At 43.2% G+C, this 19807-nt stretch overlaps 1 protein-coding gene across 5 annotated transcripts in view; it reads right to left on the minus strand.

Annotated features, from left to right (window-relative positions):
• LOC115174920 (ankyrin repeat domain-containing protein 6) overlaps positions 1–19807 on the minus strand; it is a 35372-nt gene that overhangs the window by 6441 nt on the left and 9124 nt on the right. For 2 of the 5 annotated variants that reach the window (XM_029733947.1, XM_029733945.1), the window contains exons 2-8: positions 10919–11256; positions 4430–4528; positions 3011–3109; positions 2316–2414; positions 1582–1680; positions 1026–1124; positions 192–290 (exon numbers count right to left, since the gene is read on the minus strand). In XM_029733947.1, the coding sequence (XP_029589807.1) occupies positions 192–290; positions 1026–1124; positions 1582–1680; positions 2316–2414; positions 3011–3109; positions 4430–4528; positions 10919–11044 (720 nt within the window). In that variant the 5' untranslated portion in view covers positions 11045–11256. Of the gene's footprint in view, positions 1–191; positions 291–1025; positions 1125–1581; positions 1681–2315; positions 2415–3010; positions 3110–3731; positions 4110–4429; positions 4529–10918; positions 11257–19807 lie in introns of those variants that run through there. The other 3 variants (XM_029733944.1, XM_029733943.1, XM_029733946.1) reach the window with 2 other exon arrangements.

Genomic DNA, 19807 nt, shown 5'->3' on the forward strand with positions numbered 1-19807 from the left:
ATGCCAAAACGTTTCTTGAACAGTATACTATTACTCATCAAAGTCTGCGTGGCTTTAACTGAGTGAAAAACTACACCGCTGGCTCGAGAGCGGTGACATTAGTCGAGATGAAGAGGGCCTTTAGAAGTGCACGACTGCTCCAGAGCATAGTGAACACAGTAGGGGCCGGGCCACGGAGGCACTTTACTCACGTTGTTGCGGATGCTGCTGTCTGTTCCTGCCTCCAGCAGAAGCCGCACTGTCTTCTTATGATTCAGCGCAGCTGCAACATGCAGTGGTGTGTCCCCAGCCTTGCCGAGAGAAGAGAGAGAGAAGAGAGAGAGAGAGAGAGAGAGAGAGGAAAGAGAGAGAGAAGAGAGAGAGAAGAGAGAGAAGAGAGAGAGAAGAGAATGGAGGGAGAAGAGAGAGAGAAGAGAGAGAGAAGAGAGAGAGAGAAGAGAATGGAGGGAGAAGAGAGAGATAAGAGAGAGAGAGAGAGAGAATGGAGGGAGAAGAGAGAGAGAAGAGAGAGAGAGAGAAGAGAGAGAGAGAGAGAGAAGAGAGAGAATGGAGGGAGAAGAGAGAGAGAAGCGAGAGAGAGAGAGACTTAACATACTGAATGTTCCGTTGGATTTTTACGCATCAACAAACAAATACAGAACAATGTTATACGGTAAGTCCCTGCTCTGTGCTATTAAAACCAAAATACAGCCCTATATTATCTATATCCAGTAGGTTTACTGCACAATGCTAAGACTAAGTTAGGATAAATCAAGGGAAGGACCTTTGACAAAGATATGATTCACATGACAATTCTATTTTACATTAAATGAATAAAAGCTACTAAAGAAGTACATTCACATAGTAGTTGTACATGCATCACAATAGCATTTTACCAATAAATGATAGACATTTAAAAGACATTCTCAGAAAGCAGAGAGTGTCACAGCAGGGTCTCGAGCTGGATTCACAACCCCTTCAAATATCCCAAAAACAAGCTAAAGGCCTCTGTGTGAAAGTAGTGTCAGTCACATGCTCAGACTAACCTGGTTCTTCTCTGCCACGGAGCAGAAGGCTCCCAGGAGGATGCGGAGCATGGACACATGGTTGTAGCGGGCCGCTACATGCAGACACGTGTCACCTACCTGGAACACAATGAAGAGAGACCCCCACCACACACAGCTTGAGTTTCCATTCACAAAGTTTTTGGGAAAGCAATCAAAGACAGGAGCGTTTTTAATGGCACAAGGAAGTGACTCGAGGACAAATGAACGGCACTGAGAGCTACTTCCTCTGTTCTTGTTGACTGAGAGCAGTTCACCCATGATGAGGGGAGATTAGGTTTGAAGTGCAGAGTAGAGCACACACACGTACATAGTTTCATAATTAAGTGACTACTTAAGCATGCAAACTGCTCTGCGGTGGTAGTTAACTGTAGAAAGGCTTCTGTGTCAGCATGGATTTCCTACACAGTGGTTCAGAGAAGACTACTATGGAGTAACTAGCAACATTTTGTGCCACGGAATTAATCTTTCACACAAAATACAGCAGGTTACAAACAGCGCCCCATAGACTAGCCAACCATAGAGGAAGAGGACTTACATGGTTCTTGCTGTCAGGCCTGGACCCACCCAGCAGCAGGACCTTGGAGCTCTGAGCGTGGCCATTCTGACAAGCAAGGTGGAGGGCTGTGTTCCCTGCCTACATGGACAGACAGACAGACAGACAGACAGACAGACAGACAGACAGACAGACAGACAGACAGACAGACAGACAGACAGACAGACAGACAGACAGACAGACAGACAGACAGACAGACAGACAGACAGACAGACAGACAGACAGACAGACAGACATGGGTTGTGTTTAATAGTGAGATAACGTTTTGGAACATATTTCCATTTGCAGCTGTATTCACAGGAGGTTGATGGCCAGAATAGAACAAATGGAATGGCATCAAACACATGGTTTCCATGTGTTTGATGCCATTCCTGTTTCCATGTGTTTGATGCCATTCCATTCACTCCATTATTATTTTATTTAACTAGGCAAGTCAGTTAAGAACACATTCTTATTTACAATGACAGCCTACCGGAGAACAGTGGGTTAACTGCTTTGTTCAGGGGCAGAACGACAGATTTTTACCTTGTCGGCTCGGAGATTCAATCCAGCAACCTGTACTGGCCCAACGCTCTAACCACTAGGCTACCTGGTGTGCCCTATTAAACACTAAAAGCTCTCCAGTCATATAATAGTCTGCTGTCACAGCACAGGACCTACTGGAACACTGCCTGTTTCATAACCAATAACATCTACAGTATTTGCAGTAGACTTACCTTGTTTTTTGCGTGAACGTTGGCTCCGGCCTTAACCAGCAGTTTGACAGACTGGCTAAAGCCATGCCACGAGACCTCATGCAGAGCAGTGTTACCGTCCTGCAATAACCAACACAGTCAAGAGCTTTACACATCTACCACCTGACCTCTGGATTATCATACTAGACAACCCTATTATTGGTTTTCATTCAGTCAAAATAGCTGATATGGCAGGATAAGTAGGAGGTAGTGAGGTAATGTAAGAGGTTATGTGTCGAGGCCTACAGGGTCTGCTTTCCTTTAGAGGGTCAGTGTGGCTTTACTTTCACTCTACCAGGTGTGGCAGCTGGAGAGTGGCTGTTTCCTCTGTAGCAATATACACTCTTTCTATCCGCATGGACTTCCACAGGGCTGGACTTCCACAGGGCTGGCTCTGCACCCCAAATGGCACCCTATTCCCTTTTTAGTGCACTATTTTTAACCATGGCCCATAGGGAATAGGGTGCCATTTGGGACGCATCCTATTTCCTTCTCTGGGAATTAATGAGGGTTAAGCCAGTTACAGGCAGTGTTTTCTCTAGAGATTGTCAAATAGTATTAGTGCTGTCTGACAGTTTGTTGGGGTTTAAAATCCCTCTACGCCAGTGAGTGAGTCCATTGGGGCTCTGCTTTCAGCCCTGTGAGAGCGCTGTTGTGTGTGTGTGTGTGACATGTACCTTGTCCTGTCTGTCCAGAGCACACCCTTCCTGGATGAGGGCAGAGATAACGTCACTGTTTCCCACCACGGCTGCCCGATGTAAGGCTGTCTGCTCACCCTGCATGCGAGCACACACACACACACACACACACATACACACACACACACAGCTCAGTTAGGGGGTTCTTTTCCCATCCACACATCAACAATTAGTTCAGAGGTCAATGGTGAATACAATATCAAAAGGCAGTAGTTAATCCCTTCTGACTTCAATATGACGGGTCAACGTTTTAGTAGGCTCTCTCACAATGAGTACATAATCCATCCAACAAAGTGTCAGGTTGTTATTAACACAAGGAATAACAATGATGTTACAACAATCATCCAACACTGCAGTATGACATCACATAAGCCTTCATACTATCACAGTACATACTACAGTGGGCATCCTCCATACAAAGCAGTGAACACAACCACAGAAGCAGCAGGCAAAAGCACTCAGTTCAGCCCAGCTCTCATTTATGTTCTACCATAAATGGAATTCCTGCAAACATAGAGAACCCTTCTCACAGCAGCTCAACAGAGTGATGTTTAGCAGGCCAGGTTTGACATATCATGAGAAGGGTGGAAGAGAGAAATCAAAAAGAAGCGCTGCTTCCTGTGACCGGAGGAGGATGTGGGGTTTAGTTTGGTCATTCCAAGCGAGATAACTAAGGCGTGCTGAAGAGCTTTTCTCTAACCTCCTTCTTCACTCTCCCTGATCTCCCAGGCCCAGTCCCAGCAGCTTTCCTCCACTGCCGTCTCTCTCTCCCCTCCTCCTTCTCGGGGCCACTCACCCCATTGGTGGCTGGGGACACGCTGCGGCCCATTCGGGATCGGGAGCTCATTGACCAGATGGAGAGAATTTGGGAGCGCCAGAGGTTTGGGCCGTTATCTGTGGGACTGGGGAGGGCTAGGGGGGACGACCTCCACCCAGAGGGTGAGCCCCGTGGAGGGCTGCTGTATCCCTCAAGATGGCAGTACAAATAATCCCACTCTAGGTCACTGGAGGTCATTACAATACTACTGTGACAGTCTTAGAGAAATAGAAAAGGTGTCCGCACGCAGGAGAAACCACACTGCAACCAAACAGACCAGCAACCAGACTCAGAACCTTCATACAATTGTGTCATTTGTGTGTTTAAAAGGTGGCCTCGCACACATTTAAATGTCTAAGTTAAACATTCTGGAGTTTGTTTGCGTGATTGTATAAATATTACATGGTGTAATATGGGTGTGATGTTCATTTGGGAAGATTCTGAGCGACACTAATGCAACGCCAGAGAACACAAAGCAATGGTCCACACACACGTTACATTTCACAGTCAAGACTGCAGTGCAAGCTGGAAACATGGAAAGAGCAAATGAAAGGCAGCATATAAACAGACAACAGTCTTACATCGTCCTGGATGTCAAGATCGCAGCCGGCCTTCAGCAGAATGCGCAGAACCTCGATGTGGCCCTTGTAGGAAGCCAGGTGCAGGGGACTTCTGCCGTACTGCGGACACAGAACACACACTCTCACACACACAAAAGTGAGGGGCACAGCAACTGAAGAGAGATACCGCACGTGAAGCCAACCAGACTGTATATCAGTGTTCCCAACTGAAGCCAACCAGACAGTATATCAGTGTCCCCAACTGAAGCCAACCAGACAGTATATCAGTGTCCCCAACTGAAGCCAACCAGACAGTATATCAGTGTGCCCAACTGAAGCCAACCAGACTGTATATCAGTGTCCCCAACTGAAGCCAACCAGACTGTATATCAGTGTCCCCAACTGAAGCCAACCAGACTATATATCAGTGTCCCCAACTGAAGCCAACCAGACTATATATCAGTGTCCCCAACTGAAGCCAACCAGACTATATATCAGTGTGCCCAACTGAAGCCAACCAGACTGTATATCAGTGTCCCCAACTGAAGCCAACCAGACTATATATCAGTGTCCCTAACTGAAGCCAACCAGACTATATATCAGTGTGCCCAACTGAAGCCAACCAGACTGTATATCAGTGTTCCCAACTGAAGCCAACCAGACTATATATCAGTGTGCCCAACTGAAGCCAACCAGACTATATATCAGTGTCCCTAACTAAAGCCAACCAGACTGTATATCAGTATCTCCAACTGAAGCCAACCAGACTATATATCAGTGTCCCTAACTGAAGCCAATCAGTGTCCCCAACTGAAGCCAACCAGACTGTATATCAGTGTCCCCGACTGAAGCCAACCAGACTATATATCAGTGTCCCCGACTGAAGCCAACCAGACTGTATATCAGTGTCCCTAACTGAAGCCAACCAGACTGTATATCAGACACAGAGAGACTGACAATGTGTCTACAGGTCAATCGTATTCATTAACACATGGCTCTGTCATCATGGCACAGCAGTTAGCCGCACGCAATCTGTCCCATTTGAATAATGAGTCGCCAGTAAACAAACAAATGTTTAATCCTCAGATGGTTTAAAAGAAGCTAGGATGGAGAGAGAACCTCTACAGCTGCTTATGGATTAGCTGCCCACATCCTCCGGCTCTAAGGCCAACACTTATGGACCTGCAGCCTGCTATGGAGCAAATGTGTCTTTACAGTTTTGGAGGTTTATCTTTATCTTTCTATAGTAATAATGGATTGTTTGCCAGGCTAAATCAGTGATGCTACTCGACACCACGATCATATGCTGTATTGGATTAGGTAAGGTTAGACATGGTGGATACTCTTCATGAAATGTGCCTTTTTCTTATAACAACTGAAAAGGAATATAAAGTATACTTAAGAGATATCTGGAGTTAAGTTAATGTAAACAAATGATCTCAGTAAATCCTAAAGCCTTATACCAAGATACATAACCCTATCTCTCCACATAGGCTACAGTAAAGCACAGTAACAATCTGGAAGTGAGAAAATAAAATGCAACTGTGTGCTAACCAGCAGCGATGCATGGGTAAAATCACTAGGGAACCTATGTGTTGTGATAATTGTGTTGTTTGCTCTATAACTTGTTAGTTCATATGCCTTGCGACCGTGATATATACTGTAGGCCTAAAGTCCGAGACAATAAGAAGACACAAAGGCAGAATAAATTCAACCACACCTTTTGTTTCATCTCAAAACCAGAGAGCCGCTTCTGTCCGGTAAAATTCACAAAACATATTGCATGTAACAAACAGTTACTGTGCATGACCTACAGCATGGTCAAGCAGGTTAATGTTTCCAACATTTTCAGACTACTAAACAACTATTGATTTAGAACCACGGAGAGTTACCGCAAGTCGCAAAGACAACAGGAGCTGCCTCCACTTTTCCAGCACAATTTCAACTTCAACATTTCAACATCATCAAATCACCTCTGCTTAGTCTAATACAGTGACAACTAAAAGATACCAAAAACAATTTAGTCCAATCAACGTAAGCTAAATATGATGTGGCTGGCCATGTTTCTGATTTGTGTGCGTGTGCATTCGTGCAAGTAGAAAAAACATGTTGACTCACCCTACTTGTAGAGAAACGCCAATACCATCCTCCTCTCTTTCATGTTGACAAAATGCTCTATCACGCTGTCATACAGTACACGCTTTTATTTTTTGTTGTCTTAGGCTACCTGGCTAAAATGCTTGCTCGCTAGCCTAACTTCCATTCATGGGCAACGTTAGCTAGTCAACATTAGCCTTCTACATTTAGCTACATAATTGAACTTCCATCCTCTCAGGCCAGGGGCACAATGTATGAATTAATGGTTGGCTCAGAATCACCGTTATAGTCATTGGTGAGTACGGCGAATGAAGTAAAACCACAAGTCCAAATCCCTATCTCCATCCATGGCTAATTTAGGAAAGGGCCAATTTTAACTAGCTAGGTAGCCACCGGAGGACAACAACACAACCACAACGAGATGCAACAATTCAAGTTGTTTCTGTCAATGACGTATGCTCTCGATGCGATTTGATAGGAGTGAAGCCAAATCCCAACAGACTTCCCTTGACACTTTTTGTTGGGTGCACCAGGACCATTCATAGTTGAGCAAACTCAATTTAGCTCAATGCTGATTGGCTATTATTTTATACTGTTTTTTTATCAAGGGGAGGCTAACTTGCTGGCTTCTCTTGCATTCAATGCTACGGGCGGCAACAATGTCATACTCTTTTGGACCAGACCGCCCTCACCCACCTAGATAAGACAAATATTTACGTGAGAATGCTGTTCATTGACTACAGCTCAAAACCATTGTCCCCTCCAAGTTTGTCACCTTGCTTAGGACTCTGGGTCTGAACACCTCCCTCTGCAACTGGATCCTGGACTTCCTGACGGGCCGCCCCTAGGTAGTGAGGGTAGGCAACATCACTTCCGCCATGCTGACCCTTAACACAGGGGCGTATGCTTAGTCCCCTCTTGTACACGACTGTGTGACCACGCACGACTCCAACACCATTATCAAGTTCGCTGACGACACGATAGTGGTAGGCCTGATCACAGGTGACAATGAGTCAGCCTACAGGGAGGAGGTCAGTGACCTGGCAGTGTGGTGCTGGAGTAACAACCTCTCCCTCAACATCAGCAAGACCAAGGAGCTGATCGTGGACTACAGGAAACGGAGGACCAAGCACGCCCCCATCCACATCGAAGTGGCGGCAGTGGAGCAGGTAGACAGCATCAAGTTCTTCGGTGACCAAATCACTAAATACTTAAAATGGCCCAAATACACACACACAGTCGTGAAGAAGGCGCGACAGCCTCAGGAGGTTGAAAAAGTTTGGCATGGGCCCTCAAATCCTGAAAAGGTTTTACAGCTGTACCATTGAGAGCAAATTGACTGGCTGCATCACTGCTTGGTATGGCAATAGCACCGCCTTCGATCGCATGGGACCGAGCTCCCTGCCATCCAGGACCTCTATATCAGGCGTTGTGAAATCGTCAAAGACTCCAACCACCCAAGCCATAGTCTATTTTCTCTGCTGCCGCATGGCAAGAGGTACCGGTGCATCAAGTCTGACACCAACAATCTCTTGAACAGCTTCTATCCCCAAGCAATACGACTGATAAATAGCTAACAAAATAGCTACACGGACTATCTGAGTTTACCTTGTATCTTTATTGACCATTAATTTCAATATTTGCACTAAGAACACTCACAGGGCCCTACACATTCACACACACTGTCAGTCCAACACACACACAAACCCTCACTCCATCATCTGCTCACTTACACATAATATGCACATACATTTATGATCTACACACACCCACACCCACTCACATACTAGCTGTTGTTACTCTGTTTATCTTACATCCTGTTACCTAGTCCCCTTACCCCTATACATCTCTACCTTCATCTCTCCAGTATCCCTGCACATTGTAAATATGGTATTGGAACTGACTTTAAAAAAAATATTTCCTGTATATAGTATGCTTACTTACTTTATTGTGTATTTCATTTTTCATATTCTTATTTTTCGTGTGTTTTTTTTCTCAAGTAATACATTGTTATTGATCATTGCATCGTTGGATTTAGAGTTTGCAAAAGAGGCATTTCACTGTACATACAGAGACAGGGGGGCGCTGTTACGCTTGCTTTGATGCTTTTTCCTGTGAGATACATTCAGCCTCTTCAGTATTGAAGGAAAATTATGAAATAAAAAAAGATAAATTATTTTAGATGTTTTTCTTGGTCCATTTTTTGGGGAAGCCTGGCTTCCCTTGACATCCATGAATACATGCCACTGGTGTTGTCTGTGTGCTGCAGAATCCCTCTCCTGAAACATGTAGCTGGCAGCCATTTTGAAATATCTGTCTGAGTTAATACAATGTAATTAGAGGTCAGGTGTGCATTGACAGACTGCAATCACAAAGAACTACATCAATGCAACCCCCTCATTAACCCCTCACCCTCACAGCCCTCCATTAAACAGAGAGACAGGAGAAGCCACAGTTCCTTCAGCAGGGGAAGCTGGTGTGCTACATGGGTGCGGCTTGACACTACCTGGTATTCACTAGGGCCAGGCAGGGGTTGAATTTCACTGGGCCAGGCTTGGAGGGCTGCCATGGAATTGTCTCAGGTAAACACCAGTCATGGGCCCAGGGTGAGGTCTGGTCTGTTATCCCAGAAGACTGTAACTGGACTGAGCCTGCTCTATATTCTGTGGCCTGGTGTGACCTCAGAGAGACTTACAACTGGTATTTATTATTATTTTACCTTTATTTAACTAGGCAAGTCAGTTAAAAACAAATTCTTATTTTCAATGACGTCCCAGGAACAGTGGGTTAACTGCCTTGTTCAGGGGCAGAACGACAGATTTTGACCTTGTCAGCTCAGGGATTCGATCTTGCAACCTTCTGGTTACTAGTCCAACACTCTAACCACTACCAGACCCGCCGCCCCGTTATATTCTAACTCCTCTCTTTCTCATTCTCAAAACAGTTTTTATCTTCCTGAGGAACTAAACCATCCATCCAGCACTTGACACTTTACCTCACACTCCCCACTACTCCTCCCTTCCCCTGAAGCAGAGGCATTTCCACCTGAAATGTAATCCTCATGTTCCTGGGTTTAGTATTTATTAGGGCACACTGCCAAACAATAAAAATAGAGCCAGTCACAAAGACACAGAGAGGCCTAGCAAATGTAGCCATGTAAGATAACTGATCATATTTATTCAGTCATTTATTCACATTTCACTCACGCAACTGTTAAGTGCTGCGCATTTAACAATGTCCTCCCTATAAAGAATTATGAATTAATTTCCTGAAACAAAATGTGCAACAGCTTGATACATTTAAGAGGAATGAAAGCAGAGAAGAAAAGCTTCTGCCAAGAGACGTGTCCTGTTATTGAGGAAGTAAATGTATTAGGCTCAAGAAAAAATGCCTCTGCCTGCCTTATTGACCAGTATCACGTTGCAGTCTATAAAGATAAAGACTGGAGATCTGAGGAAGATCTCCCTCAACACCTCAATCAGTCAATCACTCAATCAGGTCTGTACCAGAGCTGCTCTGACAGAGACACAAAGGAAGACCATTCACTTCACAGACAGACAGGATTGCTACTGTAGCGCATAACTTCAATCAATCACGTCTGGCTGTGACTCTCTCAGTAAACACCCCAAAACTGACAGCTCAAGATAGATTCACTGTCAAATTGACAGCACACATTCTGTAAAGCCAAGTCATGCAATGATGATACATTATTGTCATATTGCGGTAACACTGTTGGTTCAAGCTGAACATACTGAATTTCATCGGTCTATATTAAATGTGTCAATCTCTTGCATTTGTACTGCACTCCTCCTCTGGTCCTTTAAGTGCACAAGCTTGTGGCTACATGGAATGTGCATGACGTGACACACACACAGTTAAGGTCAGTCTCAGACAGAGACCCTCACGGACCTGTTCATTTGTCATCAACACTTATGCATTCATATTCCTTTACAAATACTCAAAAATCTCCTTCCTGTAAAATAGACCTACTGACATTCTGTGGTGAAACATGGTAGTTTTACACACCGACCAGTATAACAGGCATACACTGTATATGCCTATTAGTGTATCCAAGAAACATTTAGGATTATAATATGGTCATATGCTCCTCCAGTCCCACTAACCATTTGACATTGTGCTGTAGAGGGGATCTAATCAGAGCATGAAATACAGATACAACCATACAATACACATAAATCTGCCCATGGTCGTTGCCCTGGTGGCCCAATGAGGCTGCAGTTGAGTGAGACACAGTACCCACACAAATCCACCCATATTGGCGAATGGCTACACACAGACACAGTTCCCACACATCTGATGGGAAAAAAGGATGGCAAGTACTACTTATATACACATTAAAAAGACAAACGTGTAATAAACACACAAGAAGACAACCTCCTCTGCTCCACTCACCTTGGTGACAGCTACTTTGGCGCCCTTGTTGATGAGCTGGACCACATTGTCAGCCTGTCCCTTGTGGGAGGCTACGAGGAGGCGCTCGGACAGTGCGAGGACCGCAGCCTCATCCTGCTGGCTCATGTAAGCAGGGCAAGTGAAGCACTGTCTCCGAGACACGGTGCTCCAAGGAGAGGGTGGTGTGGGGTGGGGGGTGGGGCTGACACCCACACCCACACTAACTCATCACCGACACACACAGGGGTAGTGGGCAGAAAGAGAGGAGAAGAGGAGAGAAGAGAGGGCTTGGACCTCTGGACACTCCCAGGTTGGCTCCCTCATGTCATCCTCAGTGCCTGCAAGAGAACAGGAAACACATGTGGTGGTAACAAGCTAGCACATGTCACATGGTAGAGTAGAAGACTGGCAAACAGGAAGCCAGGAGGGAATGGGGGGAATAGATTGAGATTTCAATGGTGATTGCATCATTGCTACTAGCTACCTAGCCCACTATATCCAGCTGTGGGTATTGGGAAAACAGACCATTTCCTGTTGGGGAGACAGCAGCTGTAGAATAGCTATGTCTTTTAAATTAGTTTATACAGGTTGAATAGGAGTGATTTACATCAACAACAGAGGAGAGCGCCATCCACACAAACACTTTGGTTTTCACTTTTTATGTCATACCATCAGACACAATGCCATACAAAGCTAATAAAAACAGTTATAACCAGTTAGCTGAGTGAGAGTTAGTGTGACCGCAGGCAGAGTGACTCACTGGAAAAAAGGCTGTCTTTCCAGGAGTTCCTACCATCATTACAACCCATCAACGTGTTGCGCTGTCAAATCTGTCAATGTTTCTACCTGACTCAGAGGAACTAGCTCACGATTAACCACGCCAGCAACTGGTGAAACGCAGTATAATGTACTCAATGTAGCTTATTAGCTAAATTATAAGACTGAGCATCTGCCAGGCTGTATTCGGTCATGCTTGTTGAAACCGAGTAAACTGCAGAGGAAATGGTATATTGTCATTTTAGACTAAGTATGTGTGCTTGTTGAAGTTACTAATGGTGGTCTGACAGCTTGTTATGCGTTTGTTCCATCATCATGACAGGTGATGAGGTCACCTAGATATCTTCTCAAGTGTCAGAGGACACAGCCACATTAAGCAATATGACAAAAGAATGATTTCTTCCATTCAGCCCCACAGACATTATATGGGTTTGTAAAGATATACCAGAGAAGGCTATACCAAGACAAAAAGATGTGCGCATAATATAGCATATCAATGCATACTTTCAATGCAGGCCTATTGTTTTTTTCCCCCAGTCTTTTACCAGGATCACCTCTAAGGCATTTCATAGATGAGTGGTTAGGAAGCAGTCCTTATTTACATGTCTTAACATGGCTCACTATCTGTATTAGTCGTATGTACAGGATACACATGGTATACACCATCCAATGAAATGCTTACTTGCAGTTTCCTCGACAATCCAACAACAGTAATAAATAAGAAAATATAAGAATAGGAACATAAAGTAAATGGCTCAGTAGAATAGAATAAAGATTTTAGCATAAGTATAATACACGAAGACACAAAGTATAGTCCAATATTTACACGTGTATCATTGCTTCCGTTTCATTCTATTTGTGCTATAAATGGAGGCAATTATTAGAGGATATTGTGTTCCCACTTTCAAAATGCATCATATACAGCAGGTGAATGAAATGCAATGATCCAAGAAGTTAAGTTAATGGGCTGGTAAATCTAAAACTATACATTCCAGGGTAGAGGTCGACCGATTAATCGGAATGGCCGATTAATTGGGGCCGATTTCACGTTTTCATAACAATCTGTATTTTTGGCCACCGATTTGCCGATCTTTTTTAATTATATATATTTTTTTTCTATTAATATTTTTTAACTAGGGAAGTCAGTTAAGAACACATTCTTATTTTCAATGACGGCCTAGGAACGGTGGGCTAACTGCCTTGTTCAGGGGCAGAACGACAGATTTTTACCTTGTCACCTTGGGGATGCAACCTTACGGTTAACTAGTCCAACGCTCTAACCACCTGCTTTACATTGCACTCCACGAGGAGCCTGCCTGTTACGCGAATGCAGTAAGAAGCCAAGGTAAGTTTCTAGCTAGCATTAAACTTATCTTATAAAAACAATCAATCAATCAATCAATCATAATCACTAGTTAACTACACATGGTTGATGATATTACTAGTTTATCTAGCCTGTCCTGCGTTGCATATAATCGATGCGGTGCACATTCGCGAATGAGGTCTGTCGTTGCGCCAACTTGTACCTAACCATAAACATCAATGTCTTTCTTAACATCAATACACAAGTAGATATTTTTAAACCTGCATCTTTAGTTAATATTGCCTGCTAACATGAATTTCTTTTAACTAGGGAAAATATGTCACCTCTGCAACAGAGTCAGGGTATATGCAGCAGTTTGGGCCGCCTGGCTCGTTACAAACTGTGAAGACTATTTCTTCCTAACAAAGACAGCCGACTTCGCCTAACGGGGGATGATTTAACAAAAGCGCATTTGCGAAAAAAGCACAATCGTTGCATGACTGTACCTAATTATAAACATCATTGCCTTTCTAAAAATCAATACACAGATGTATATATTTTTAAACCTGCATATTTAGCTAAAAGAAATCCAGGTTAGCAGGCAATATTAACCAGGTGAAATTGTCACTTCTCTTCCGTTCATTGCACGCAGAGTCAGGGTATATGCAACAGTTTGGGCCGCCTGGCTCGTTGCGAACTAATTTGCCAGAATTCTACGTAATTATGACATAACATTGAAGGTTGTGCAATGTAACAGGAATAACATTTTGTTTTCGAGATGATAGTTTCCGGATTTGACCATATTAATGACCTAAGGCTCGTATTTCTGTGTGTTATTATGTTATAATTAAGTCTATGATTTGATAGAGCAGTCTGACTGAGCGATGGTAGGCAGCAGCAGGCTCGTAAGCATTCATTCAAAATAGCACTTTCGTGCATTTTGCCAGCAGCTCTTTGCAATGCATTGCGCTGTTTATGACTTCAAGCCTATCAACTCCCAAGATTAGGCTGGTGTAACCGATGTGAAATGGCTAGCTAGTTAGCGGGTGCGCGCTAATAGCGTTTCAAACGTCACTCGCTCTGAGACTTGGAGTAGTTGTTTCCCTTGCTCTACATGGGTAACGCTGCTTCGAGCCCAGGTAGGAGCGAGGAGAGGGACGGAAGCTATACTGTTACACTGGCAATACTAAAGTGCCTATAAGAACATCCAATAGTCAAAGGTATATGAAATACAAATCGTATAGAGAGAAATAGTCCTATAACTCCTATAATAACTACAACCTAAAACTTCTTACCTGGGAATATTGAAGACTCATGTTGAACCACCAGCTTTCATATGTTCTCATGTTCTGAGCAAGGAACTTAAACGTTAGCTTTCTTACATGGCACATAATGCACTTTTACTTTCTTCTCGAACACTTTGTTTTTGCATCATTTAAACCAAATTGAACATGTTTCTTAATGTATTTGAGGCTAAATCGATTTTATTTATGTATTATATTAAGTAAAAATAAATGTTCATTCAGTATTGTTGTAATTGTCATTATTACAAATAACGGGGGGGGGGGGGGGGGGAATCGGCCGATTAATCGGCAGCAGCTTTTTTTTGGCCCCCCAATAATCGGTATCGGCGTTGAAAAATCATAATCGGTCGACCTCTATTCCAGGGACAGCTGAATATATATACCAAGGAGAAACAGCATTACATTATGAAATAGCCCACCATGTAATCCTGTAAAGTACAGGTCCTAATTATGTAATGCTAAGGAATCTCAGTCTACCGCTTGGTCCAGCACACCTACTATAAGGTTTCGGTCACACCTATTTGACAGGCACCACCTATAGCTAAGAGAGAACAGAGGGGGACAAAATAACCAAACAAGTCATGCTATGTCTTAATGATAGTTTGGTCTGTCTCCTTTAGCCCCACCTCCTATCAACTTAAACAGAGAGTCTAGATAAATCTCTTTGAAGGGCTAAATAACTTAGACAAGCAGGCTATACTGCAGCCATAGATCATAAGTCTGTTGAAACACTTCAAAACATCTGTTTCATCAGGGATATACGCTAGATACCTATCTATTCCCCATATGGTTGTTCTGGGTTCTGCTGGCTGGAAGCGAGGGTTTCATCTCTTCTCAGTGGGAGCTTCTGAGGGCTCAGAGGCCTTTTATCCTGGCCCCTTGGTGCAGAGTGAGAGAAAAGGAGCTGGCCTGCTCCTCTACCAGTGTGGCTTTAATGGAGTTTCTTACAGTCCCTCACACCTCCAATGCCTGGACCCAATTAACTGGATTAATGTTGGTGAGTATGATATAGCTCACCGATTAAAGATCCCTTTCAGGTGCCTCTAATCTGGGGGCCATCTGATCCGCTCGCTGTAAAGCATCAAGGTGGGTGCATCCTGACACAGGTAACGGCACCCAGCTCTGTGTAATCTCTGACTTCTGTCAACCATTACGAAAGGAAGGGAGGGGCCAGGGCACAACTTCACCTATTAACTGTCTGTTCCTCTCTAAGTTAACTTCAAATGTTCACTGTCATAAATTCACTGTCATAAAGAACTGTTGTTTGGGGAATTACATTTAAAATCTAAGTGGGAATAATGGTATCAGACAGGGCTGTTCCATCTCGTCTCATGAGATTCTCTTGTTCCGAAGGCACCTTACAAGTCCAAGGATACGACTCTGAAACCTGAGACCAACCTGAGCTCATTATTAGCTCAATTAGCCCTCTTTCTAGAGGAAGTGAGAGATTCCGAACAAACAGTCTGTCACTCCCTGACCATAGAGAGCCCTCGGGGTTCTCTATGGTGTAATAGGTCAGAGCGTGACTAGGGTTTTTTTCTAGTTATTAGAGTTCTATGTTGGTGTGTGAGTGTGGTTCCCAATTGGAGGCAGCTGAATATCATACTTAGTGTGTCCCTTTTCCCACCTGCGTTGTGGGATATTGTTTTGTGTGAGTGCCTTTGTGCGCTATGTTTTGCACGATCGTTATATCTTTGTTTGGGTTTTTTTAAGTTTCACGAGCAATAAAATGTGGAACTCTACTCACGCTGTGCCTTGGTCCAGTTATTTAAACGACGGTCGTGACACAGTCAGAACTATTTTTCTGTGAACACTCATTGTTCAGCTCCGATCTGGAGAGGAAGAGGCATGTCCCATCAGATCCCTGAGTCTAATCTACTTTGACAACAGTTGTGTAAAGTAATTAAGTAAAAATACTTTAAAGTATTACTTAAGTTGTTTTTGGGGGTATCAGTACTTACTTTACTATTTATATATATATTTTTTCTCCCCAATTTCGTGGTATCCAATTGTTAGTAGTTACTGTCTTTTCTCATCACTGCAACTCCTGTACGGACTCGGGAGAGGCGAAGGTCGAGAGCCATGCGTCCTCAAACACAACCCAACCAAGCCGCACTGCTTCTTGACACAGCGCGCATCCAACCCGGAAGCCAGCCGCACCAATGTGTCGGAGGAAACACCATACACCTAGCGACCTGGTCAGTGTGCACTGCGCCCGGCCCGCCACAGGAGTCGCTAGTGCCCGATGAGACAAGGATATCTCTGCCGGCCAAACTCTCCCTAACCCAGACGACGCTGGGCCAATTGTGCGCTGCCCCATGGACCTCCCGGTCGCGGCCGGCTGCGACAGAGCCTGGGCTCAAACCCAGAGTCTCCTGTGGCACAGCTAGCACTGCGATGCAGTGCCTTAGACCACTGTGCCACCCAGGAGGCCACTATTTACATTTTTGACAACTTTTACTTTTACTTCACTACATTCCTAAAGAAAATAATGTACTTTTTACTCCATACATTTTTCCTGACACCCAAACGTAATTGCTACATTTTGAATACTTAGCAGGACCGGAAAATGGTTAAATTCTCATCTTATCAAGAAAATATCCCTGGTCATCCCTACTGCCTCTGATCTGGAGGACTCACTAAACACACATGCTTTGTTTGTAAATCTCTGAATGTTAGAGTGTGCCCCTGGCTATACGTAAATTAAATAAACAAGAAAATGTTGCCATCTGGTTTGCGTAATATAAGGAATTTGAAAGGATTTATACTTTTACGTTTGATACTTAAGTATATTTTAGAAATTACATTTACTTTAGATTTTTAAGTATATTTAAAACCAAATACTTTTAGACTTTTACTCAAGTAGTATTTTACTGGGTGACTTTCACTTTTACTTGAGTCATTTTCTATGAAGGTATCTTTACTTTTACTCAAGTATGATGATTGGGTACTTTTTCCACCACTGTTTGACAACTACTCTAATGGCTGTAGTGTGTTGAAATCATTTCTCTACAAATAAAGTATCTCACACAAACATGCATGCACACGCACGCACGCGGACACACACACAAATACAGTTTTGCACGTGTGATGTACACTGTACACCATACTAACAGTGACAGACAGTATTATTGTTGGTTCACTGGAACAGTCATTTCAGAGTTCTGCATTGCTACAGGCCAACATCATTAAATCTATGAAAATATAAAAATATATCTATCTAAAAAGTAAACTCTCTACTCTGGTTTAAATGACCCATTGCACAGTGAATGCATTGCAATACTATTCATTTTATATTCTTTGTAAAGATATTCCTGGATGTACCACAGATGTCACGTTAAAATTATAGGAAATTGAAGTCAGGTCCTTTCTATTGAACACCAGGGTGACCTGATTGAAGATAGTTACCACACGTAGGCTATAATTCTGATCAAACAGTAGAGTAGCCGTCATGTGGAACTATGCTTGTCAGGCCAGGGGTGATCACGCTAGGATAAGCATTAACAAGTCTAACAAGCATAGCAGGCCCAAAACTGCTGTGGCGTTTAGAAAACACTGTGCTTTTTCTATAACCCTTCATTATCTATTATGCACAACTAGCCCATCTTGCTGTCCTCGCATCTTCTGTCACTTTAAAACAGAAGAATAACAAATACTTTCGATTCCCAAATATGCCATGTTTCAAATTCAAATCTGAACAGGGGAATATCCTCCAGACAAGCATTCAACCTTAAATCCATTAGAATCAGATAGTGAGCTCTGCTTTCATGAAGCCAATATTTAAAAGTCTGACTGGAGAGTCCAAGAGGGAGAGATACTAACCAACACCTCATTCCACACACAGCTATAAAACTGTCGATGATTTGATCACACTGAAGATTCTGAAGGAGGAAGCCAACTCCTCTGTCTGGGTCTAACAGGTAAAGACATTCCAGACTGCTTTATCTATAGAGAGTCAACATGAAAGGTCCTGAGGGGGATTAGTCAGTGTTGTATGCACCCCACCCAGGGTGAGAAAAGCTATGTTTTACACCCTTTGACTCTACAGAATGTCATGCATGGACACTTCAACACACAACTGTAGATGGATTTGGGTTGATGGGTTTTTCATTGACAAGGGTCACTTTAACTTAGACATTTCAAATGTGAATAGGTGAAAAGGTCGTATTCAAAAGAAAACGTATGCCTATGCCCAAATTACTATTCTATGTATCAGGATGGAATGTGCTAGAAATAGTCAAAGAAGAGTTCTCTGCATACTTTTGAGAGACCATTTCTTTGAGTTTAAAATGGTTGCTAAATGCACTATGGTAACATTTTAATGACTCCCTCCTGCCAGCTGAGAAATGAATAAAATTAAGCAGGGAGAAAGTCTCTCCCCCTCTGCATTCTTGTGGGTCTCCATAAGAGGTCTGTTCAGCCAGATAGCCACACAAAAAGGCTGGCAGAGCAGGGCTACTCACATGCAGCTAGGCAACTGGGCTTTTGTGCGAACCTTTCAGGAACTCAGGACTCGGTTCAAAACTTTTAAAAAATGCCAAGCTCCCTTTGTTTTTCAGACCAGTTTTGAGAGCGAGGAGGCCCTGGGGACATGTTTTTTTCTTCAAAATCAGACGAACTGAAAAACAACTTCTTTTCAAACAGGCATGTTTTACGACTGCTAGATTTAACCCTCTCCTCCCTCAGTGTAGTATGATCTATTCCTGGATTGGCAGCGAGGCATCTAGTGAATCTGAGGGAAAGTCAGGTCTCCAGAAGGTCTCCATCCACACCAATGGGAAGATAGGTGGGCTTGTCTTGGACACTGAGGTGATACAGGGGTCAAACCTATTAAAGGAGGCTGGTCATCACCAAACTAGCTTGAACACGTTGGAATGTTTTAGAATGCTGTTTATTCCTTAAACTGTCAAATAGCAACAACAAGAGGTAAGACAAAATACTCCCAGGCATAACTCTCTAAACCGTGGGTCACTGCCATGCATTAGCCTACGCTGTAGTTCAGACATCAGACATGTTTCAAGACTCTTGGCTACATTTGTTTGGAGATAGAAGAAAACCTAGTGAAAGCGAAGAGCTGGGTGGCTGAAATTGTCCATACTTTGGGGATTTTGACCCACAGAAATGAACAAATGTCACATCTGATTAAACTATTGACCAAGTTCATGTCTACACCAACTGTATGACTATGTTATTACACAATGAAAGGAATCCTTCTTGAACTGATTTAAATTCTATTAAAAATATTGCAATATGGGATGGTGAAGATACTACAGTGCCTTCAGAAAGTATTCATACCCACTGACTTATTCCACATTTTGTTTTGTTACAGCTGGAATTTAAAATGGATTAAATAGATGGTTTTTTCTCACCCATCTATAAACAATACCCCATAATGACAACGTGAGAACATGTTTTTAGAAATGTTTGAAAATGAAATACCTAACTTCCTAAGTATTCACACCCCTGAGTCAATACATGTTAGAATCACTTACTGTATGTAGCAGC

The sequence above is a fragment of the Salmo trutta genome, chromosome 35 (genome assembly GCF_901001165.1).
Source record: "Salmo trutta chromosome 35, fSalTru1.1, whole genome shotgun sequence".
Lineage (NCBI taxonomy): Eukaryota > Metazoa > Chordata > Actinopteri > Salmoniformes > Salmonidae > Salmo > Salmo trutta.